The sequence below is a fragment of the Mya arenaria genome, chromosome 3, assembly GCF_026914265.1.
Source record: "Mya arenaria isolate MELC-2E11 chromosome 3, ASM2691426v1".
In the NCBI taxonomy this organism is placed as follows: Eukaryota; Metazoa; Mollusca; class Bivalvia; order Myida; family Myidae; genus Mya; species Mya arenaria.
Genome location: NC_069124.1, coordinates 60,226,006 through 60,250,850, shown reverse-complemented (window position 1 = coordinate 60,250,850; position 24,845 = coordinate 60,226,006). Strand labels below are relative to the sequence as shown.

The 24,845-nt window shown below is 37.3% G+C and overlaps 2 protein-coding genes across 2 annotated transcripts; both read right to left on the bottom strand.

Annotated features, from left to right (window-relative positions):
- Window positions 1-6,620: 6,620 nt before the first annotated feature.
- Window positions 6,621-12,801, bottom strand: LOC128226161 (heme-binding protein 2-like). Its single transcript, XM_052936056.1, has 5 exons — window positions 12,750-12,801; window positions 9,008-9,207; window positions 8,587-8,719; window positions 7,895-8,057; window positions 6,621-6,792 (listed from the first exon to the last, which is right to left on the bottom strand). Exons 1-5 carry the CDS (start codon window positions 12,799-12,801, stop codon window positions 6,621-6,623), a joined length of 720 nt encoding a protein of 239 aa, XP_052792016.1.
- A 2,371-nt stretch (window positions 12,802-15,172) lies between these two features.
- On the bottom strand, window positions 15,173-18,163 carry LOC128226160 (heme-binding protein 2-like). Its single transcript, XM_052936055.1, has 4 exons — window positions 17,981-18,163; window positions 16,676-16,808; window positions 15,614-15,794; window positions 15,173-15,344 (listed from the first exon to the last, which is right to left on the bottom strand). Exons 1-4 carry the CDS (start codon window positions 18,161-18,163, stop codon window positions 15,173-15,175), a joined length of 669 nt encoding a protein of 222 aa, XP_052792015.1.
- Window positions 18,164-24,845: the final 6,682 nt, after the last annotated feature.

Sequence of the window (24,845 nt, the reverse complement as noted above, 5' to 3'; positions counted from 1 at the left end):
ATCCAATTTGATCACTTGGAGAATTGATAAAGCTGAAAAGCCGGTATATAAATAGGCGCTTCAGATTTTTGTCAGAATTGGTCCTGCATAATTGTCCAAAGAACAGTAGCTTTCTCTTGTCTATATATGTTTCTAGTGGGTATACGGCAAGACAGCTAAGTGTTATGTCCGATCGTGTATGTCGTGGCATACTTTGAATATGCTTCACACATGTGCGGTGTGCCCGTTCTAGTTGCAATATTTGTGATGATGTCAATCTGTTCCATACTTCGCAGCCATAGAGTGCTTTAGGTAGGACTACACTTTCGTAAAGACGTTTTATGGATAATGGATGTACAGTGTTATTGTTAAGGCCCGTTTCACCAAGACCAAAATAGGTTCTTCGTAGCTTTGCACAACATTCATCTATATTTACATTTAGGGTCGAGTATTTGTCTTTTGTTATCCCAAGATGAACGTAGCTCTCAGCTTCTTCTACGATGTCACGACCAATTAACCATTGTAGTTTCTGTTGATTTGGCTTTGGTTTAGAGTCATTGTATACTACAATTTTACATTTACTGGCGTTATACATGTAGCGATTTTTTCTAGTGTATTCATAGCATATATGTAACATACTTTGTAGACCGTCTGGTGTTAATGAAAATAGCATCATATCGTCGGCGACTGTTGGGCATGCGAACTTTGTGTCGTTAATATGGAGACTTATTGAGGAACCACAAAGGTCTTCGAGAAGGTCGTTTATGTATACGAGGTAGTAGAAGGAACTGAGACACTGGCCCTGCCTGGCCCCTTTTCTGATCGGGAACCAATCTGACGTAATCGGACCTGATCTGACGCAGCTTTGTACCTCAGCCTGTAGATTAATCATTATTTTAAGTATATTGAGGGGAATACCAGCGTTATAAAGTTTATATATAAGAATCTTGAGGTCCAAATTGTCAAAAGCTTGTTTTGCATCCAGGTAGCAGGCGTATAATTTAGATTTATTTTCAATGGCATAATTTATACACTCGTTGGTCATAAATGATGTTGATAAACAGCTAAGCCCTCTTTGGAATCCACCCTGCAGTCCATTTATTTTGACGTACCTACATGTGTCTATATTCCATAATATCACTTTCTCGTATAATTTGAGAATGGTCGAGCAGAGAGAAATTGCTCGGTAATTGTTTGGATTAGTTTTATCCTTTTTTCCAGTTTTGAAGAGTGTCGTTATTATTCCCTTTTTCATATCTTTAGGACAATATCCGAAGTCCGACATGTTTTTAAATAAGTATGTTAAGACACTGATAAAGACATCTCCACCATATTTCATATGTTCATAGTAAATTCCGTCATGCCCACAGGATTTATTTTTCTTACATGTCTTCAAGGCGCTTTTTACGATATCTTCTGAGATAAGTAAATTGTTCTCGTTCGAATTCTCTGCATGGAGCTTTATATTTTCATAGTCTTTATAAACCCCTTTCAGATGACCATAATCGAAGAAATCTTGGTACGAGGGCGAATAAAGCTGTGAGAAGTAATTCTTCCAACCCGAGTTAATTTCTTTCGGGGAAGTGAATACGTTTCCATGGAAACACATTTCAAATGATTTGCTTTTGCGTGTATTGTTCTTTCTTCTATTTACAATCTTCCAGAAAGCGGTAGCATCAATTTCAGCAGTCCTATTCAGCTCGTTTTCAAGTTTATTGTGATATTCTGTGACACTAGTACGGTGAACGTTCCTGAAACGACGTTTAGCGTTTTTATATTCACTATAACTCTTGTGACTCTCATTTCTAGGACGACCATTTAAGATCCACGATGAACGTAATTCCGCCATAGTTTTGTGCAGTGCCGACAATCTTTCGTTCCAATATGGTTTTACATGGGCTTTAAATACAGGTTTAGGTATAGTTTGTAAGGTTGCCATAGAAACTATTTCAACAATATTACAATACAGCATATCTATATCATTACAACATGTTATTTCTTTACACAATAAGTTATTTAGTTGGTGACACTCAGACATAAATTGTTTATACATAGCAATATGTTTCTGTTTAATACATTTCCAATTAACAAATTTGTCTTTGTCTATACATTGATTACTTTCTTGCATAGTAACACTTATTTTAAAAGAGCATACAATCGGCCTATGCGAAGATACATTTAAGGCATGGTCATCAACAATTTTGCACGATTCAATATTAGGTACAAAATGGTCATTTACAAAAATATAATCAATCAGTGTTTCTCTTAAACACCCATATGGAACATTGCTATAATCCGCTCCTGTACATAATGGTAAAGCATTTAAGGGGACACAACTGTAATTTAACAACATGTTACAAAGAGTATTGCCCCTTGTGTCAAAGGTAAATTTTGTGTCTATACATGTCCTCGACGGTAATTCAGTATTGAAATCTCCCATTAAAAATACCGTTCCTTTGTTAGAATAACAGCTTAATACATTGTCTATGTCCTCAATACACTGTTTATATTTTACAATGTTGTGATTTTTACAGGGAATATATGCCTGAAAAATATATAATGTAGTGTTTACATCTAACTGATATTCTATACCAATTAAACAACTTATCTCTAAATTCAACACTGAAACTTTATCGTCTAAAGTGTTTTTCCACATGATACATAGTCCGCCCTTTCCAACTTTGCGATTACTATAAATGTCAAGTTCTGGATCGCACGTTGCATAGCTTATATAGTTACTGTTAATTTGATTCATGAAATGTAAATGCTTTCTCAGTAACCAGTGTTCACTTATTCCACAAAAGTCTAGGTTGGAATGTACTAATAGTTCATTTAGGTAGCTTGCACTTGACATTATTCCTGTTGCATTCCAAGTTGCAATGTTATAAGAAGTGGTCATAGTTTTGCATAACACCATAAAAATTATTATACGTAGTTTGAAATACATTGTTAATAGATATATGATATATTGTTAATGATATCTTAGGTATTTACTGGTAATAGATATCGTTTTCAAGTCGGTCGAATCGGTTTTGAACGTCGACATTATAATAGTCAAGGTCCCGTTCTTGCACACTGGGTCTCGTTCTGTGGTCTGTCTGTCGCTGTGTGTCATACGCACGCTCGTGACTGTTCCACGCTCTGGAATCGCTCCTATAGCCGTCATCCTGGTGCTCTGTTGAGGAGCGCCCCCTGGTTCCATCCGAGTAACGATGACTGGTTCCCGACTTATATCCGGGTCCCTGTTGAGGTTGTCGCGAAGGCGGCTTCCAGGGACGACATACGATACCGGATGGCCAGAAGTCCTCTTTTAAAATATTGTCCGCTTGGCCATCATCTTCTAGATTTATGCGGATAACAACATTGTTAAATCGTCGTTTGCGCATAATCAGGATATTTGTGACTTTTAACCCTTGGTCGTTGATGTATTTGGCGAGTCTTGAATCAGTTATGCTAGGTTTAAACCCACCGACGTAATAACGTTTAGGTCGGCGCTTCACATATTGCCCAAAGTCAGCTTCGTCGTTGCTAGCCGACGGTTGTTGAGCCACGGCGTCACTGATAGATTCACTTATTGACGCATCTTTTCTGTGTGTATTGTCGTTGTTTGTATCAAAAGTAACCATTTGTCCAATATAATTTGTTCCATTGCGCCCGCGAAAGTTCATACGTTTTGATGCGGGGTTGATATTGGTGTTGTTGTTTTGCACACTGGGCGTTGATCTAGTTTCAGGTTCCGACGATTCCGTTGCCCGATCGTTGGCACAGGATTGTGCTCCTTCGCGGGCATTCGTGCTGCTCCTGTGTTGGTGTGCTTCATTAGCCGGTTGTTCCGGGTGTGTAGACACTTCCTGTGTCGGCAACGGAGGCCAATGCATAGACCCCGTTTGTTCCATCGGCGACACGGAATGTACATTGTTATGGGCAATAAGCCCTTCGTGTGAAGACTGCGGTTGGTAGTGAGTGGGAACTGGTTGTGCCACATTCACAATAGTTTGCTGCCTGTCGTTCGATTCCGTAACGGTTGTGGCAGAAGAATTAGATTGTACGAAGATCGTGTTACAAACGGTGTTAAGCGTCGTTTGCATAGATAAGATGGATGTCTGTAACACCTTCAGGGTTTCTTGTATTCCGAGTATATCCTGCTTCGTGGTGGAGTTGTCTATCTTACCTTGAATAGTATGTATACATTTACGGTGATAGTCAATATTCTTGGCGTTGTTGATGATTGACGTTTGTACAGTTAAGTGACTTTCGTCCCTTTCAGCGTCATTTGAGCTCTGCCGTTGTTTGAGCTGCAAAATATCAGCTTGTAGTACGTCAACAGTCTTTCTTAGTTGTGATAATTCAATACAGCACGTGCACTTGCCGTGTGTACCGGCCTGTGATTTGCCAGGTGTCTGGGCTGTGCTGTGTCTTGGCGCTTTCTTGGGATAGCTTATTACTTCTTTGATGTTCGATATGTCCTCCCCGCTTAAGACAAGAATTATTGAGTGAATGTCATTAGCGAGTTTCACTGTGGCGGGGTCACCAGTCCGTGTGTTTACCCGTCTTTTAAGTTCAACGTTCGTATCCAACCCATAGTCGTCAGAATCACGAACGTACGAAAAGAGCATCGTTCTGGTGTGCTCTAACCTTTCTTGTGAGTTACCATAGTCCAATAGAAGTTGGTCTATAAATAATTTACTGGGTACACCTTCTGCGAGTGCAATTAGCCTGTGGTATTCATTAAGGTCATTACACTCGTTCTCGTTGACATCTATCGTGGTGTCACAGTCAATTGAGCGGTTAGGGCTGAATGCTGGGGATGCGTCGTGGTCATCCGTGTCCGCATTAATTGTTTCCGATGAATAGGGGATTTTAACCTCCGTGTGATCGCTGAGCGTCACTGGTTCAAGTTCAGTTAATCCTTGACTCTCCATCTGTGCCATATCGATGGGTATTAATGACCAATACTACTAACGGTCAATGTGCAGTCATGCGTGATGAGTCGGCGACCAGGGATTATTTGTGTTAGTTCAATGTCTTTGGTGGAACTTCGACATCGTTAACAGTTACCTTTGTAATCCGTGAGCACTTATCAGTCAGTAAACACTGCGATATATGAATTTGTGATTTGAAAAATAACAAAGGATGAGCCAAAAAACACATATAACTCCAATATTTTTGACACAATGTTACTTTTACTTTTAAAATCCAATTTCCCACATATTTTCAAACACGTACATATAACTTTTATTATTGTCCTATGCGTAAATCCGTTTAAAAGTCCATTTTTTTAGCACTGCAATAAAACGCGACTGTCCATTTTCACGCATGCGCACAATCGAGTAAATGATTATTGCACGGACCTTATGTTTAACAGACTCTCATGGAACTTGGTCAGTATTGGTCAGTATTGATTGAGGGAAGTAAATGATTATTGCACGGACCTTATGTTTAACACACTCTCATGGAACTTGGTCAGTATTGGTCAGTATTGATTGAGGGAAGTAAATGATTATTGCACGGACCTTATGTTTAACACACTCTCATGGAACTTGGTCAGTATTGGTCAGTATTGATTGAGGGAAGTAAATGATTATTGCACGGACCTTATGTTTAACACAATCTCATGGAAATTGGTCAGTATTGGTCAGTATTGATTGAGGGAAGTAAATGATTATCGCACGGAGCTAATGTTTAACACAATCTCATGAAACTTGGTCAGTATTGATTTAGGGGAGTACTAGTAATTGCTTACCGCACGGACCTTATGTTTAACACAGTCTCATGAAACTTGGTCGATATGATTGTCCTCTATGTTCATGTTAGGTCTAATATCATCTGTCGACTTGTAAAGTATCGATCGAAACAATGGGGGCGGGGTGAGAATTGTTAAATGTTTCAGTTTGCCTTTTATTTGTATTGGACAAGAAAATAGTCCGATCAGGTAAAATAGTAGTGCCTTTCAAGTGGACTGCCAAGTCAAAAATAGAAGAAAAAGCTTTTTGTCAACACTTCTCGCCATAAGATAGAAGGATAATAATAAATGTTCAGGAGGTGTATTTCAGGCTTTATTCGTGAATATAAACAAATACACTATCTAAAACAGACAATGGGGCGTCAATGTTCACCGCTAATTAAAACATAAACAATTGTTGATATTCTAACAATAGCACACATACACACGGTTTGATCATCATAGTTTCACCATAGTTAAAGGCATTCACCAAAATACGACGAATAGTGAGTTAAAACAGATATAATATTAATATTATACATTGCAAAAAAAAGACAATAGCATCCACTTACACACATGTTTGATGATAAAATATCTATAGGGCCAGAATTTTGGCCATGAATACTTTTGTGAGGGGGTCAGGCAAGCTCATACAAACTGTTTATGAGTTGTACCCTAGTTCCCTAGTAGGTCGTAACAGTACTTGTTTACCTATTAACAAACACGCATACACAGTTAAACAATAATTTCCATAACTACTTCTTCACAGAATTTTTAAGATTCTGAAAGCTATACAAACCTGGAACATGAAATTCAATGAAGAAATTCTCAAACATAGGTTTGGTGATAAAACACATAAACAAGTTTGCGTGCCAAACTAAAATTGTTTTGCTGGAACGAATCCTTACGCGCCCCCACCCTACTCGGCGACGAGCCATACTTCGTTGTGCCGGACGAACGCGTAAGGAGCGTCATATCCGGCGGTAAGGAATACGTTATCGGTGTACTTCAGGCCCATGGTGTTCAGGTCCGCTTTCAGCTGCTCGACATTTTGACGCTTAATGTCTTCGCTGTCAAATCCGCCGTAAGATCTGCAAAACATGAATCATGATTTTGGAACACCATATGTGACCATTAAAGCTGCACTCTCACCGTTGGACCGTTAGTAACGCTTTAAGCCATAAATCGTTTTGAACGTTAATATTAAAACGTCGAGCTTATATTATATCACCAGTATTATATCACTGGTTCCCAGAAATTTACGCCTAAATAGGTTCATTTAAAAATAAAATAGTTGTCCAAATGGTCAACTTTAAAGGTAAACTCGTTGTTTTAATTGAAAAAAACAACAGAATTGTGTAAATTGTATTTAAATAAAGATTCCGCAGCATCAGATTATGCAAGATAAAGCTGCATTCAAATATATCAAGAACGTTTTTATTGGTGATAAATAGTTTTGGTTTTATATCTGTTTCACGAACCGTGTGTTGGTTGTGACAGTTTCAAATAAAATAAAAACAAGTTTTATCGTTTGTTTTACGAAAACCGAAACTTGTTTTTTGAAACTATCGAAATCCCCCTCCGGGGGCAGTCTCGACGGTTTGTTCCATTCGAAATCTAGTTCACAAGGGAAAATAATGACTGACAGTGAGCCATCACGTATGTTGAAACACCATCTATTAAAACAGGCAAACGACCATCTGCGATATCAGTGTTTTGAAGAAATTCAGACATAATGGCTACACACAAAGGCTCCACCATGTTGTTAAAACTATTCACACAATAATTCGTTTCTTAGTTCAAGCAAAACGTTAGAAACAGGTTTGCAAACCGCCGAAACCATTCAAGCCAAACTGAAATAAGTTCCATACCAAAAGCACTTAACAAAGATGAAATACAACCCCGCCCCCAAACAGACATATGAGTTTTTGTTCGATTCATTACGCATTGTAACGATCTGCCATATTGTAAACATTTCAGTACGTTTCGTTCATGTCTGACGAAATGAGATCATTTATCGGATTAATTTTGAGCGCCCCTCGTCAAATAAAATCAAGGGGGTTTCATATACGTTGCCTTCTTAATGAATTTAGAAAATGAGAAACTGAGACATACAGTGATTGACTCTGGTAAACATCTCGAACATTTTTTATTTAAGTTTCCGAATTTTAAAATCAATTTGGCGGCACATACCGGACATAGAAAGTAGTCTCAGGGACATTCCTGATGTACACCTTCGGCTCCGTGGGTGTGGGCGGGGCCGCCTGTTGGGCAAAGGGTATCATGAACTGCATGGCGACGCTGGTCTCAAAAACATGCTCAGTGAGCACGGGGGCGGTCATTGCGAGTTTTTGGTCTGTAGAGGTAAAATAGTCACGTACTATACAGAAATGTACAGTGATTAAAGCACATGATAGGCAGTATCAGGACGAAGTTGCATTGTTTTTTTTTTATATTTGCTCAGCATGAAATCATGTGTTTATTTGTTTGTTTTATAAAAAAGAGTCCTTGTTATTATGGTAAGTGGCTAACAACCGGCAATAGTTGAGGTTACAACTAAGCCATTTGCCTAAAATAAGACTGAGCTAAAAACGCTCCTCCTTTAATGATTAAAATGTTGAAGTGGGCAATGCCTCCTCAAAGTCTTTTAGATTTTACACAGGATGTTCAAACTGACGTAGATTATAACGTGTTTTCATGCAGCATTCGAGATATCGAAGTGTGACATACGTCTATAAAGTTGCAAAAATTAAAGTTGTAACGTCCAATTTGCGTTTCCTTCGTTTAAAAATGGATCATATTATTTTAACAATTTTATTTCTTTTCAAACCAAACTTATAGCTTCGCTTGCAACGAGATTGGGATGAATATAAAGAGGATCTTACGTGCAGAGTTATTCCCGGAGATATAGCGGAAGAGTTTGAAGAACATCTGGCTGTTGAGCGCCCTGGTGTAGTTAGTGGTGTTCATGGTTGTAGCGACCCAGACAGACGGGGCGTAGTGGCGCTTCTCGAATTTCTAAAGAAAATTTATAAATAACCATAGGCGGAACGATTAAAGAAGGATATAACATAGGATAAAGCTAAGTGTATCACAAATTATGACTGAAGTCACACACACAATACGATCAGCGCCGTTTCGTTATATGAAATTAATAATTATGATGAGTGGAAGACCAGAAAGATGAGACAAGACATACTTGCAAACCAAAAACGTTTGAATGATATTAAAGTTGAGATTCCATTCTTTTTAATACGGAAAGTAAATTCTTATAAATAGAAAAGAAAACTAAAACAAAGTACTCACATCATTTGTCTCCATAACGGTGTATTTCGGACAATCAAGGTCGTGACAGAACGCGGGTTTCACATAATCCGTCTGAGCCACCCCGCCATTTCCGCTTTCTCCGAGATGTAGCGGCACAAAGGCGTCCGGAAGTATCCCCGGCTGCTGGAGGGAGCCGCCAACCAGCGCGGCTAGGACGACTGTGACAAGTGTAAGCATGGCTGAAAGAAGTGAAAGAGGAAACATTTGTTTAAAACATTTTGCAATGAAATATTGTTAAACAGTCAGTTTTTATGACCTTATATTCTTGTAGCAGTAATTGCTTTTATCCACCAGATTGCAAATAACCAATATGTGCGATATAAACTGGCACTCGCATTTAAAATAAGAAGATTCACATTCATTCATACAATCGTATTTGTTGTGGTATAAAGTTCTTAGGAGTAAGAGTGCATCTTTTAAGGAAAAGTTACACAAGTAAATTCTTCCGATTTTATTTGAACTTGTATGTAGTTTAGAGTGTATGATTTAGTTACAAAAACTCCATAGCTGAAACACGTTAGTTATATAACCAAAACGTGTTCCGTGTGTGCACTAATGTACTGGAAAACAATCTCAATCATCATACAGAATTTCCCAATCCACTTGTCGAATTTTCGCTTTGTATAAAAATATATAGAAAAAATAACTCACTCTCTTGTTTCCTCCAGCTACTATACCAAACAAAGACTTCTTCCGTCTGAATGTTAAGGACTCCATTTCTGCGGTATTTATCCCACTATTATAGGACAACTCATCAACTTATGTAACTGTCCATACGACAACGTTGCGTAAGGAACAAACAAAATGCTTGAAAGATCATGATACACGTTATCTGTATTGTAAGTATCGTAACCTCTCCCTCCTTACTATAATGACTGTATCATCAAAGTGTCAAAACATTGCAGTGTTGCTCAGAAGAAAAGTCCACAGAGAGCCAAACTGTCGTAGCTTGACCTTTGTATGATAAAAGCTTATATAACAGTGATGTACTTATAAAACTTTTCTCACCGTGGGGACATATGGCTTACATATATCTGAGATTAACAGGTTTAAGTATCTAACTCATTTAGCCAAATTTCTTTCTAAATTCAGATGTTGTAAAACCAAAAGAAATTAACTGTTTTGTCTTTCATATAAAGACATTTAAAAGTCTCAAAACTCTGGACAACATAAGAAAATGAGTACCGAAACAAAAATAGTATGCTGCACTTAATTTGATGCCAATGGATAATATCAGAGAAACTTGGGAAAGTATTGACATGAAGCTCGTCAAAAACTCTGCTCTTCAAACGTACCCCTGGGAAAAGGGTGGGATGTCAAAATCAAAGGGATTGTCTATGCATCAAACTTTCCTGGACCCCATAATCATCGCCGCCTATCTAATGTGTCGCCGACTTTCGCCTTAAAATTGAATATGGGTGCTTGATTCAAACAAACATTGATGTATGACGACCATACAAATACATATCGATTTATGGCGATGATATAGATATTAAAAGACCACCTTATTTTGAAAAGTACATGAACAAATATTTTACATTTATCTTCGTGCTTTTTCTTACATGATATACAATGCAGAACATTTACGTATGAAAGAGCAACAATTATCAATATTTCACTAACTTAACTCTTATAAATACACGACTGAACATTGACGTGCTAACATTAACGATTCTACCACGAATACCAAATATAACGACTGACATACATCCCTGTGAAGGTCAGTTATTATTTACAACATGGTTATATTATTTCAGTCTATCTATTGATGGGTGGTCAGTTTTATTATTCATGATTTCTTTTATTGATTTACGAGATCCAGAGCCCGCTCAAAACATGTACATTTCGCTTTCCGGCCTGCATGCACCTTATATGAGCAATGAATGGCAACTTCTGGTTCCTATAAGTTGAGTCAAAAGGACAGGGCCATTATACCGACAATGAATGGAAGAAGTCCAGATAAACTGTACGGAGATTTTACGTCAGCGCTACGCGTTGACTTCAAGCCCGTACTTCAAAAAGCTGCGCATTTACAACGCTACAGTTGATATCATTGTAGATGCACATCAAACATGCACTCTTATAATTATTCCAAAATAAGGACGCGTTAAGACCGCCTCCAAGAAGCCGGAAGGTGAAGGGATCACACTTACAACCAAGCAATATGACTCTTTGATGTCTAAACTTTCCGTTCTTTAAAAGGGGCTTTCTATAGCAAGTTAGAAAAAAAACTGGAGAAGTTGGATGAGATAGAGATAACATCAAACTCTTTAGATACCAAAGTAGATAAATTTGAACGACGGCTTTTAAAATCCGAGTCTAGTATGAAAGATCTAGAACATTCTTAACAGTTTGTGAGTCAGTGTTAAATATGTTGAAGTGAAGACGCAACGAAAAAAAGAAATTTTGAAAATAAACAGCTTTTGAAAGTCTTTCAGTGATATTTGTCGCGAAAATGATGAACGGCGGGCAGCCATGAATGGAAAAGGAGAAAATTGTCTTCGTTATTATTCTCACTTTATCTTAATGATTTAGAAAATGTACGAAAACAAGAAACGACAAAAGTTTAGAGGTAAACGATGTTAACTTAGATGTGTTTATATGCACACTAAACTGTCTGCCTGTCTGTTTGTCTATATGACGATGACACAGTGGTGTTTGCAACTTCTGAGGATGATCTTAAATATGTACTGAATATAATTTTCTTAATGATGTCAATTGAACCTTAGTACTAATGTATTAATTATGATAAGACAAAACATATAGTATTTGGCAATAGAATGAGACGAAATAGAGACATTAAAATTAAAAAAGTACAATAGAGGTTGTTGATCATTTAAAATATATAGGCATTTTGTTCTCGAAAAATAGACATTTTGTTTTGGCTTAGAAGCATGTAACAGAGGAAGCTCGTAAATCAATGTTTAGTCTGCATAGGAAAATAAGGACTTCAGACCTCTCCATTGATTGCCAACTTAAATTGTTTGACCACACCATTGTACCAATTTTGACATATGGTTGTGAGATCTGGGGCTATGGTGACCTGCCACTTATTGAAAAGGTACACATAGAATTCTTAAAACATATTCTCTGAGTTAAAAAGAGTACGTTATATGGTGATCTTGGTCGCTATCCATTGTCGCTTGTATTTAAGACACGTATGGTTGAATTTTAGCATAATTAAAAAGGACACCGTCTACAAAGCTTTATGAAATACTTCTTACCCATTTAAATTGCAATGGTACTCATTTCAAGTGTATGAATCATGTTAAAACATATGTTTGATGAATTAGGGATCAGTTATACATGGAATAATCAATTTTGTAATGGAACGAAACAGCAGCTATTAACGAGAATCAATCAAATACTTTCTGATGAATAAAATTATACAAAGTTAGACATCTGATGTTAACACGTATTCAAATACCTTTCTTCTATTAGGGACATGCAACATTTTACTGTTTAAAGTTTATTGTAATTTCGCTAAATGATAAAGTTCAGCATTCTTGGAAAGTTTTTTTTCATTATTGAATTCTTGAAAACATTCCTGCGGGACTGGACAGGGAATACCTCCACATGTCCACATCTCACTCAAGTAATACGGGCGTAACAATTAAAAATGTTTCAGGTTCGCCCATGCTTATAGCTCATCGAAAGCTGGTTCATTATTAAGTTCATATGTTTTAATTATCTACTTTAATTAACTATGACCTATACTTACAGTTCATCAGGGAACTAAAGGCGGATGCTGACACTCTCCGGATATCAGTCATGCTTATTCGGGTCGTGGTAGCATACATAGCATTCGTGCTGCCCATAACCGTGGTCCATAATCTGGCTTTCTGGGGAATCGTGAGCGTGGTTGACACCAACACTCTCGAATTCTTCTTGGTGAGGGAGGTAGCGCAGATATTGGAACAGCTGAATTACGCAGTTAACTGTAATGTTTTCAGCCAAGTTTCGAAAAAGGACCATTGAAATTCTTCACATCGATATGTGAATTACAAAAATGGCGGTAGTGGTAGCGCTTCTTTTGATGCGTCGTCGGATACCATCAACACACTACTACGCAATGTTTCTCTTTGTTATGAAGTAAAACGGAATTACGTACCGTGTTTGACGACGATGCTGTTGACGATAATACTCAGTAATAACAATTAAATGAGAACATGTTAAAGTGCTACTTATCAGTAAAGTGAGGATAAATACATATATACAGGTTCGATGAAACCATTACTATTTGTTACAAATAGGGCATGAACCATTTCTAGAAAGGAGCCTTGTGGAACACCACTTTTAACAAATTGAAATGTATATTTCCTATCTCCTACTTTATGCATTGACGACACATTAGTAAGTATGAGGTTATAAGCTTAAGGCTTGAATCAGAGAAATACTACAGTCTCAATTTATGTAGAAGCATATCGTGATCCACCAAATCAAAAACTTTACGAAGATCTAGAAAAACATTTCCAACAACATTACCAGAATCAATATCTTTCAACCAAGAATCAACCAATCGTATAAGAGTTGTTTGACATGAGTGATTCTGACGAAAACCGGAATTGATAACATGTAATATGTGATATTTATCAAGATAGTTTCTCAATTGATTGGCGATGTGTTTTTCAAACATTTTAGAAATTGTAGGAAGAATTGATTGGCCGATAGTTGTTGAGGTCGTTTATGTCAGACTCTTTGTGTATTGGAATGATGCACGCTTCTTTGAGGCGGTCTGGAAATACTCCACTTGAAATGCTGCTGTTTATGATGGACGTTATAGGTCCAATATTTACATCTCCACAATATTTAAGAATGTAAGGTCCTATTTTATCAAGTCCAGATGCCTTTGAGTCATCTAAACTGTCTATATTTTACGAACTTCAAAGATAGAAATAAATTCGATTTTAAAAAATTCATTTTTAAGTTTATTATCTTAAACAGATTTGAGGGTTAAAAAATTACATTCATCCTATTTTACTTTCTCAACGAGATTGGAGATGTTTGTGAAATGTATGTATTTAATACCTTTATTTACTTTGATAGAATTGTTATAAAATTGAATATTATTTTTTCGAATTAAATGTGTTACTTTTTTTCTTTGCTTCTTGTACTTATCTAGTTAACCTTCTTTTTTAGTTTGTCACGAAGCCTTATTGCAGTTTTTATATTCCCATTTAACCATCCTGGTAGATGGAGTGATTTTACCTTCTTACATTTCTTTGGCGACATGTTTTGAAATAATGTTATGTATAGTATTGGTTAAAAGATTTAGTATGACCAGTGCAAATATCAAATAAGGTATTTTACAGCTGTGGAAAAAAACAGCAAGTACAAAATAGTCTAGAACCCGATAAATTACCAAAAAGTGTAAAAGAATTCAACGTGTAATGCGCCTATCATCGTGTAACCCTAGAAACAGCGGTGTTCCAGTGGTATATTACAATGACAGGCGTTTGGGGATGCTCCTTACATATGCAGGCTGTCACAAAACAACAACAAAAAGTGATATCAAGTTTGTAGGTTTATTCAATGCACAATGATAAAGATGATACTATCAATATAAAGTTACAAAGGTAATAACGTGTTTACATGTCAAGTGTATATGGCCACATGTTTAAAAGAATATATCTATAACAAATTATACATAATTTTAATTACTAGTATAATGTCTTACAAAACATGTATACACACTTATTTTCGATACTGCTCTTTCCCGTTAGTGTTTTGTTTTGAGATCGATAAAGAACTGTTAACGTTAATAAAATTATTATTTTATAATTTCTACTCCTTTCGTCTTAAATTAAAAAAATAATCATGACAAACTTAATATGAAAAAAAAATATATATCAGGTGTCAAATTTGTAGTAATTGAGGTGTTGTGGTGGCGTGACCTGCCGTGTCTCGTCTCACGCTGTCAACTGCTTAAGCGCAGGGGTGTGGGGGTCATGGGAATAGCTTATATGAGGGTCTCAGAACTTAATGTCTTATTTAATCATATTCACTTCAAACGTTTTATTGTGAAACATGTACAGATATATTGAAAGACTAAAAGTAGCACCGAATTTTCAGAGGAAATGACCTAATTTTCGGTTTACAACGATGTTACTCACATACAGACTAAAATATCTATATGCTCCTGTCCTACATGGCGACGAGCCATATTTCGTTATGCCGGACAAAGGCGAAAGGACCATCATATGAGGCGGTAAGGAAGACGCTTTCGGAGTACTTCCGGTTCATGGAATCGAGGGAGTTTACCTCTTCCTCAAGATTCTGGCGCTTCAATGCGTCGTTGCTAAACCCGCTGTAAGATCTGCATGGACAGACAGAAATATATTACTTATTTATGTACATACAGTTATTATATTTAAAGCAATTATTATATATGAGCAACATATTGACAGGGACCTCCCGTTAGTCAGATGCAGTCGCTTTATGACGTCTGAATGACGTGTGGTGGAAGCGTGCGTGCTTAGTTATATGAACGATAATATTTTGATTATTATAATATCCTAATATTTATTTACGATTTACGCTTAGAATGGATCTTGAAATGCACATAAAAGAAGTTTGGTCACCTACTTAACATAGACGGTCATCTCAGGGACTCTCTTGATGAAGACCGAGGACTCTGTGGGTGCAGGTGGGTTTGCCTGAAGGTCAAAGGGCACCATAAAGTGCATGGTGAAGTTACTCTCACAGTCCGGGCCTGGTCCATGAACTATTTCCGTAACCACAGGGGCGGTCATAGCGATCTTTTGATCTGTAAAGACAACATAGTCACTTGATAAACATCTCGTTACATCAGTTAAAGATGGGCCGAACGATACACCTTTTTATCAGGTAAACTGCACTGTTATGGTATCTTTTCATCGTATAAATATCCCCATGTGTTGAATGATTTGTTGTTTCTTGTCTATTGCTGAACTTACACGAAACCAGACTATGGCCGCATACGTTGTTTCAAATGTGTTCAGCTAAATTTGTACTGCTACATGAGATGACCAATTAACAAACAGGAAATATCGAAACCTACAGAAATACGTCATTTGGTATGTTCAACAATGAAGATTCATTTTGAAACCTCGGTTAATTTGAAAAATGGTAAGTTTTGCTTACACGAAGACTTTAACTCAATGATGCATTTAATAACGGCAAATTACACCAATTCGGAAGTGTCTACTCACTGTTACATGCATTATTTCTTTCAATTGACACATGACAATGAATCAAGGCATGGTTATACCATGTCAGTCTATTGGCTACTTTCTATATTTAAAGCCTATGAAGCTGAATAGTTTGTGATTTCAAAAGACAGACTGACCATGTTGGGCCTACTTGATCAACATTTTTGTATAACATTATAACCGTATTAGTTGTACCCCTACAACGGATTTGGTCATTTTATCGAATACACAGTGGTTATACGTTTAACTGATTTAATTGTTCATATAAGAAATGTTACTTTTTCTGACTTTTTTTCATGTTGATTACACATGTGAAACTTTCTCCTCAAACATGGTTATGGGTGTCGTGATGCACTAGAATTCGGTGTTATTTCGTTATATCGCGAGAAATTGGTCAACTGACAATAGAATATAAAGGATATTTATTTAGTAGTTTGTGACCTTAAATGCGACTCACTTGCAGAGTTATTCCCGGAGATATAGTGGAAGAGTTTATAGAACATCAGGTCGTTCTGTGCCTTGGTGTAGTTGAAGGTGTACAGGGATGTGGCCACCCAGACAGACGGTTCGTAGCGGCGCTTCTCGAATTGCTGGCGAAATGTATAATTACATAAGTTTAAATTTATACGATTTGTTTGATAAATGACAAACACTAAAATCGAAATAAAAGTATCGTTCGTTGTAAGAAGAGAATCGACAGGTAAAATTGGACAAATTTAAAAATCCATGAAAAATAGGACATATTCGAACTACGTGAAACGCAGTTGGCATTAAAGTCATAAAATTATAAATCAAACTGTATTGTCAGTTCCACCAAAATACGTGAAAGACGAGTTAAATGATATAAATGGAGCTTCCTTCATAAAGCTCGTAATCGTTTGTAGGTATATTAAGATGGTCTAATTTAGCTAGTCTATCAACTATCTAAGAAGGCTATGGTATTTGACGGCAAACATTTTTGCCACCCACGTTGTTGCTGTGAATAATGGGCGATAAACGCAATTGGGTTGGTCAAAGTACGCGTGGAGTCCTTTGGACTCCACACACATTGACCAACCCAATTGCGTTCATACCCCGATAATGACATCAACCCCGCAATTCATTCCTTATATTTACACCAATAGTTCATTATTTCATTCAAGAATTGTTAAAAAAATACTTCATTTCATTTAAGAAAACCTTTCAGTAATCCGTTCTTACCCATTCTGTAAATAGAACGACCCTACTATAACCGGAAACATTTTTCAAATGACGTTACAATAACGCGGGAAAAGATCAACCACTTGAAATCACTTTAAAACGTAAAATTGAAACACTTCTGGTATCAATATATTTAACATATAATAAACTAACACTATTAAAAATGTTGATCTATATTTTTACGGGACCTGCAGACACAATACAACCAATAACAAGATCAATAGCTTTCATGTATATTGTTATGCAATGAATTACGATCCGAACATATCCGAAGATGTTGCGTTCATCGATTGATGAACGCAATTGCCGAAAGATAGTTCACTTAAAGAATGGAAGTTGAGGTGTAAATATTTACACATACTCTGTCAATGTCAAACACATATACCAAGGGCAGACCAATATTAACACTTTTAAGCAGTGGGTAGTAGGAGTTTTATAAAGGGGACATACAAAGTGAGGTTTTGTGTATACATAGTGGTTTGTATGTTCTCTGGCACATATACATACACATCTTGATGGACTAGAGGCAAAGTTTGAGAATTAAAAGAAATAAAATACTTACATCATTAGTTTCCATGACGGTGTATTTTGGACAATCAAGGTCGTGACAGAACGCGGGTTTCACATAGGGCGTCTGAGGCGCCACAGCGTCACCGCCTCCACCGAGATTGAGGTTTATTATTCCCGGTTGCTGAAGGGAGCCGCCAACCAGCGTGGCCAGGACGACTATGACGAGTGTAAGCATGGCTAAAAGAAGCGAAATAGGAAATAGTTGTTTTATTATTGCTATCAATAGCAGTTTTAAAGTTCCGTTATGAAGCGAACATAACATTAATCAATATAATATGTATAAAATAGTTCGATCGTACATACATAAACATAACGTTATTTATCATATGCTTTCCAGTGGTTAATATATATTTATCAGTGAAATAAAAAGAAGGTTTTTCACTGTTTCAAACAAACAAAATATTTCACCTGGTGACCACTAAAAGTAAACAGTTCACTAGCTAAAATATATTACGATCTTAAAAACAATAACTTTAAAACCCTGAAACAAACAATTATCCTCTATGTTCTAGTTTTCAAGTCTTACAAAAGTACATATGACATATGAATACAATTAAGGAATAGATACAGAAGTCTCGTCTTGATTTTCTGAGAATGCTTAGTGGTACATAAGTTTTATTTCTCAAACAAAATATTGTGTTTATCAGTGCAAAAAAACATTAAAATAATATTCAATATTTGCTAAATAACAGCATATACTGCTTAATGTGACACTGTACTCACCTTGTAGCGACTTGAGCAAACAGAGAATTAGTCTCTCTGAATGTTGATGACCCCATCTCTGCGGTATTTATCCAATGTTTTACAGGACAGTTCGTCAACTTATGTAACTGTTCCCGTGATAACGTTGCGTAAGGACCGACCAAATACTTGAGATATCAAAACACACGTTTTCTGTCTTGTGATAAGTGCTACCTCTTCGTCCTCATTTTAAAGGTTTATCATCATAACTTACTTAAAGGTCAGCACATAGCAGAGTTGCTCTGACGAAAAGTACATAGAGAGTCGGAATGACGTGGAGTTGTTGTCCAGCTGGGCGTTTATACGTAAAATTATATAAATAATGCACTCACAATATATTGCTCCAGCTCACACCCTAAAGATTTAAACAAACTGCTAAATATTTTTGATGTCTGAATCCTGCTCATGTAACAAGGAGTTTTATTTTGAAATCCTCTTTGATCGTGTTTGCATTTTGGTGTGGGCGAATGACAACCGAGGAGTTAGTAAGATAGCACATACTTGGTGTTTGCGTTTTTTTGTCAGCCAATGCCAATCGAGGATTTTTCATTTTTTTTGTTCACTAATAAAAAAAAGATCGACCCTGTTTGAACTCTCTTAAATAAAGGGATGTTTTAGGCTTCAAACGTTTCCGGGTACATCGGGTGCATCGGGTCTAACACCAACGCCGCATTTCAAATCATTTGACATCTAAAATACATTTTTATGATGTCCCCTTCTAACATAAAATAAGCGGCCTAGCGGCCAAGAGGCATAGGCGTGAAGTTAGATCGACTTTTTGGAAATAATTTGATGATAATCCTTACAGGATGTTAATTTGTTCATAAAAACGTTAATTTATTACTGTTTTCGCTGAATACAATTTAAGGTTAATAGACCACTAGGCCACTTATCATAAAACGCCGCGAGGACTCGAACTTCACACCACTATAAAATCACAAGAACAAGGTAATAATTCTTAAATTTCAAACACAAAATAATGTTTCTGATTGTACTGTTAAAGTCAATACCTCAAAATAAAGTTATGGAGAAAAGTAAAAAATGGGGGAAAAATCAAAGGGCAATAACTCTTAAAACATTTGCACAAAATCATGAATCATTTGCGCAGCTCTTCTCCTTAACATATTCAATCTGTGAATGAAGTTTATAGTGAATAAATCAAAAACGTACGGAGTTTTGGAGAGATGAAGACATGTCCCAGTATAAAATAAGTATAATACATAATTATAGGGCAATATACCATTATGATTCATATAATATGATTCTTTTACACAATATTTGTCCTCAACCAAGACATTATGTGTATGAGCTTTCATGTAAGTTCCTCAAAAACATATGAAGTTATGGAGAAAAGTAAAACAAGTACTTTTAGAATACAGCCTACATTTAAGCCAATAGTATCGTAGATAGGCAACCATTAAGTTGTAGACTAAACCATTAAGAATTTCAACATTCGCGGGTGTTAAAAGGTCCGCCTACTGCCAATGATCCGATACACAGTCCCTGCGTCAGATTTTGCGTTGACAATGTATCAGCCTGTGAGGCTGTATTCTAAGTCACTTAGATAACATGAAGTGAATTCTTAATGATTAAGAAGGACTCGATCGCTACGCTCACTCCGCCCATTCTTAATCATTAAGAATTCACTTCATGTCATCTAACTACTACTTAACAATTACGAAAGGGCAGTAATTCGCAAAAAAAACTGTTTCTTTTGCACAGCACTTCTCTTCAACAAAGTAATTATATGTATGACGTTTGAAGTCAACACCCGAAGTCATATGAAGTTATGGAGAGAAGTAAACAAAAGAATTATACCAATAATCAAAGGACAATATCTCTAAAAATACCATACACAAAATAATGTTTCTTATGCCGAGCACTTCTTCTTAGAATACAACTACATTTTCAGCCAATGAAATTGCAGGTAGGCAATATTTAAGTATTAGGCTTACTCATTAAGAATTTCAAATTTCGCGGCTGTTTAAGGTCTGCCTACTGCCACTTACCCGATTCACACTTCCTACGTCAGTCTTTGCTTTGACGCTCACTCCATTCATGCTTAATCATTAAAATGTTACTTCATGTTATGTAACTATTTATTATACATCCGATATGTGTATGAGGCTTGGAGTCAATACCACAAACCACTGGACTTATGGTGAAACTAGCATGTAGCATGCTCAATTGTTCAGATAAAACATGTAGAGCTGATACCACAAACCACTGGACTTATGGTGAAACTAGCATGTAGCATGCTCAATTGTTCAGATAAAACATGTAGAGCCAATACCACAAACCACTGGACTTATGGTGAAACTAGCATGTAGCATGCTCAATTGTTCAGATAAAACATGTAGAGCTGATACCACAAACCACTGGACTTATGGTGAAACTAGCATGTAGCATGCTCAATTGTTCAGATAAAACATGTAGAGCCAATACCCCAAACCACTGGACTTATGGTGAAACTAGCATGTAGCATGCTCAATTGTTCAGATAAAACATGTAGAGCTGATACCACAAACCACTGGACTTATGGTGAAACTAGCATGTAGCATGCTCAATTGTTCAGATAAAACATGTAGAGCTAATACCACAAACCACTGGACTTATGGTGAAACTAGCATGTAGCATGCTCAATTGTTCAGATAAAACATGTAGAGCCAATACCACAAACCACTGGACTTATGGTGAAACTAGCATGTAGCATGCTCAATTGTTCAGATAAAACATGTAGAGCCAATACCACAAACCACTGGACTTATGGTGAAACTAGCATGTAGCATGCTCAATTGTTCAGATAAAACATGTAGAGCCAATACCACAAACCACTGGACTTATGGTGAAACTAGCATGTAGCATGCTCAATTGTTCAGATAAAACATGTAGAGCCAATACCACAAACCACTGGACTTATGGTGAAACTAGCATGTAGCATGCTCAATTGTTCAGATAAAACATGTAGAGCCAATACCACAAACCACTGGACTTATGGTGAAACTAGCATGTAGCATGCTCAATTGTTCAGATAAAACATGTAGAGCCAATACCACAAACCACTGGACTTATGGTGAAACTAGCATGTAGCATGCTCAATTGTTCAGATAAAACATGTAGAGCTGAACCAGATATCTCACACATTGGAAAAACACTATAAATCACGTTTGTTATTTATGATTCACACATGTAGATTAAAATGGAAACTTATTTTTATCATTACATGTTTATTTCCCGCAAATCAAAGTATAAAATGTATGCCAAGGTAGCCAGACTTTAATGACAGGTTTGTGTGTGTTTGTCTCCAAAACAGAAAAAGATTCAAGAAAATATAGCAGGGTTTCGAACCCTTTTATAGCTTGCAATAATAGTTAAAGTTGTGCACTTCATTATTTGGCTGGACGGTAATAGCGATTGGGCAAGCGTTTGTTCACTGCTAAGTGATTTCGAAATACTAAGAATGGATAAACTTTGGCGAAATGAGATAGGATATTGAAACGACCCCGTATGACAATATCTTATGCTAATATGTTTAGTATATGTATTTACCTGCTTAATGCGTTCGTACCGTGGTATCAGTGTCCATGGTTAAGATACTTTGCACAAGTTCATTCATTTTACTTAGTGAACTTTGCATCTGGGTTGCCCGGTAAGCGAAGTGGTTAGCACACTCGCTTCTCACCTAGGCGGGTTGGGTTCGATTCCCGGTTTGTGCGCATGTGAGTTAGGTATGTTAATAAGTCAACAATCCGGAATAGTGGGTTTCTTATCCGGATTCTCCGGTTTCTCACAAAAAAAATAAGACCACACTCGCGCCTAAAATCGGGCAAACGAGAGTGATTAATAAAATTTTGTAATTACTTGCTTCACAATCATTGTAAAATAAATATGTTTAAACTAAACTTTGCAACTTTATGCAAAGCCTTGTGCATTTCTCAATTCTCATACAATTTCCCGTATATTTTTGTGTTACGATATCTTGGTATGACAGGGATGCCTCGAAATCACATTATTTGTAGTAATTTCCTAAGTCCAAACCTATATAATTCGATATGTCACAGTATGTTAAATAATCGAAAGATGATCAAAGTTGTAATCATATGAGAACCTACATTCACTGGTTTTGGGGTTTATTATCAATGTCATCGTCGTCTCTGTGAAAAAGAAGTCATTAACTAAAGGGGGCGAGGTAGAAAACAAATCCATTTTAAAGTTCATGAGTAGCCGACGCAGCATGGATCTCAGCGAGTTCTATATATTGAGTCCTGATATGAAGAGCTAATCGGTGACTTAAATCAGTTGCCTTCCGGCACATGGATCTACTCGTTAAGTTAAGAGCTGCGTTCCTACGCATGGATCCACTCGGGGAGTTATATGAGTTGCGCCCGGACACATTGATATACTCGCTAAGTTATATGAGTTGCGTCCGGACACATTGATCTACTCGGTAAGTTATATGAGTTGCGTCCGGACACATTGATCTACTCGTTAAGTTATATGAGTTGCGTCCGGACACATTGATCTACTCGTTAAGTTATATGAGTTGCGTCCGGACACATTGATCTACTCGCTAAGTTATATGAGTTGCGTCCGGACACATTGATCTACTCGCTAAGTTATATGAGTTGCGTCCGGACACACTGATCTACTCGATAAGTTATATGAGTTGCCGCCCGGACACATTGATCTACTCGGGGAGTTATATGAGTTGCCGTCCTGACACATTGATCTACTCGGTAATTTATATGAGTTGCGCCCGGACACATTGATCTACTCGGGGAGTTATATGAGTTGCCGTCCTGACACATTGATCTATTAGGTAAGTTGTATGAGTTGCGTCCAGACACATTGATCTACTCGGTAATTTATATGAGTTGCCGCCCGGACACATTGATCTACTCGGGGAGTTATATGAGTTGCGTCCGGACACATTGATCTACTCGGTAATTTATATGAGTTGCCGCCCGGACACATTGATCTACTCGGGGAGTTATATAAGTTGCGTCCAGACACATTGATCTACTCGGTAATTTATATGAGTTGCCGTCCGGACACATTGATCTACTCGGGGAGTTATATGAGTTGCGTCCGGACACATTGATCTACTCGGGGACTTATATGAGTTGCCGTCCTGACACATTGATCTACTCGGTAATTTATATGAGTTGCGCCTGGACACATTGATCTACTCGGGGAGTTATATGAGTTGCCGTCCTGACACATTGATCTATTAGGTAAGTTGTATGAGTTGCGTCCAGACACATTGATCTACTCGGTAATTTATATGAGTTGCCGCCCGGACACATTGATCTACTCGGGGAGTTATATGAGTTGCGTCCGGACACATTGATCTACTCGGGGAGTTATATGAGTTGCCGTCCGGACACATTGATCTACTCGGGGACTTATATGAGTTGCCGTCCTGACACATTGATCTACTCGGTAATTTATATGAGTTGCGCCCGGACACATTGATCTACTCGGTAATTTATATGAGTTGCCGCCCGGACACATTGATCTACTCGGGGAGTTATATGAGTTGCGTCCGGACACATTGATCTACTCGGGGAGTTATATGAGTTGCGTCCGGACACATTGATCTACTCGGGGACTTATATGAGTTGCCGTCCTGACACATTGATCTACTCGGTAATTTATATGAGTTGCGCCTGGACACATTGATCTACTCGGGGAGTTATATGAGTTGCCGTCCTGACACATTGATCTATTAGGTAAGTTATATGAGTTGCGTCCGGACACATTGATCTACTCGGGGAGTTATATGAGTTGCCGTCCTGACACATTGATCTACTCGGTAATTTATATGAGTTGCGCCCGGACACATTGATCTACTCGGTAATTTATATGACTTGCCGTCCTGACACATCGATCTAAAAGGTAAGTTGTATGAGTTGCTGTCCGGACACATTGATCTACTCGGGGAGTTATATGAGTTGCGTTAATAACTTGAGGCCACAACTTAGTAATTTGTAGCCACAAATACGTTTATTCGATCAGAACAGTCGTTTCATCTTTGCCGTTTTATTGTACTAACATAGTTGGTACTGAAACGCCATTTGTACCCGGCAAAAGTGACATTACTACAATCAATCGAC

Excerpts from the sequence above, each read along its gene's own strand:
- LOC128226160 (XM_052936055.1), bottom strand. The coding sequence starts at position 18,163 with ATGCTTACACTCGTCATAGTCGTCCTGGCCACGCTGGTTGGCGGCTCC. Across the intron at positions 15,795-16,675 it reads CTCCGGGAATAACTCTGCAA|ATCAAAAGATCGCTATGACC; the intron begins GTGAGTCGCATT and ends TTGTCTTTACAG. Across the intron at positions 15,345-15,613 it reads GAGATGACCGTCTATGTTAA|ATCTTACAGCGGGTTTAGCA; the intron begins GTAGGTGACCAA and ends CTGTCCATGCAG.
- LOC128226161 (XM_052936056.1), bottom strand. The coding sequence starts at position 12,801 with ATGACTGATATCCGGAGAGTGTCAGCATCCGCCTTTAGTTCCCTGATG. Across the intron at positions 8,720-9,007 it reads CCGTTATGGAGACAAATGAT|AAATTCGAGAAGCGCCACTA; the intron begins GTGAGTACTTTG and ends AATTTTCTTTAG. Across the intron at positions 8,058-8,586 it reads CTCCGGGAATAACTCTGCAC|ACCAAAAACTCGCAATGACC; the intron begins GTAAGATCCTCT and ends TTACCTCTACAG.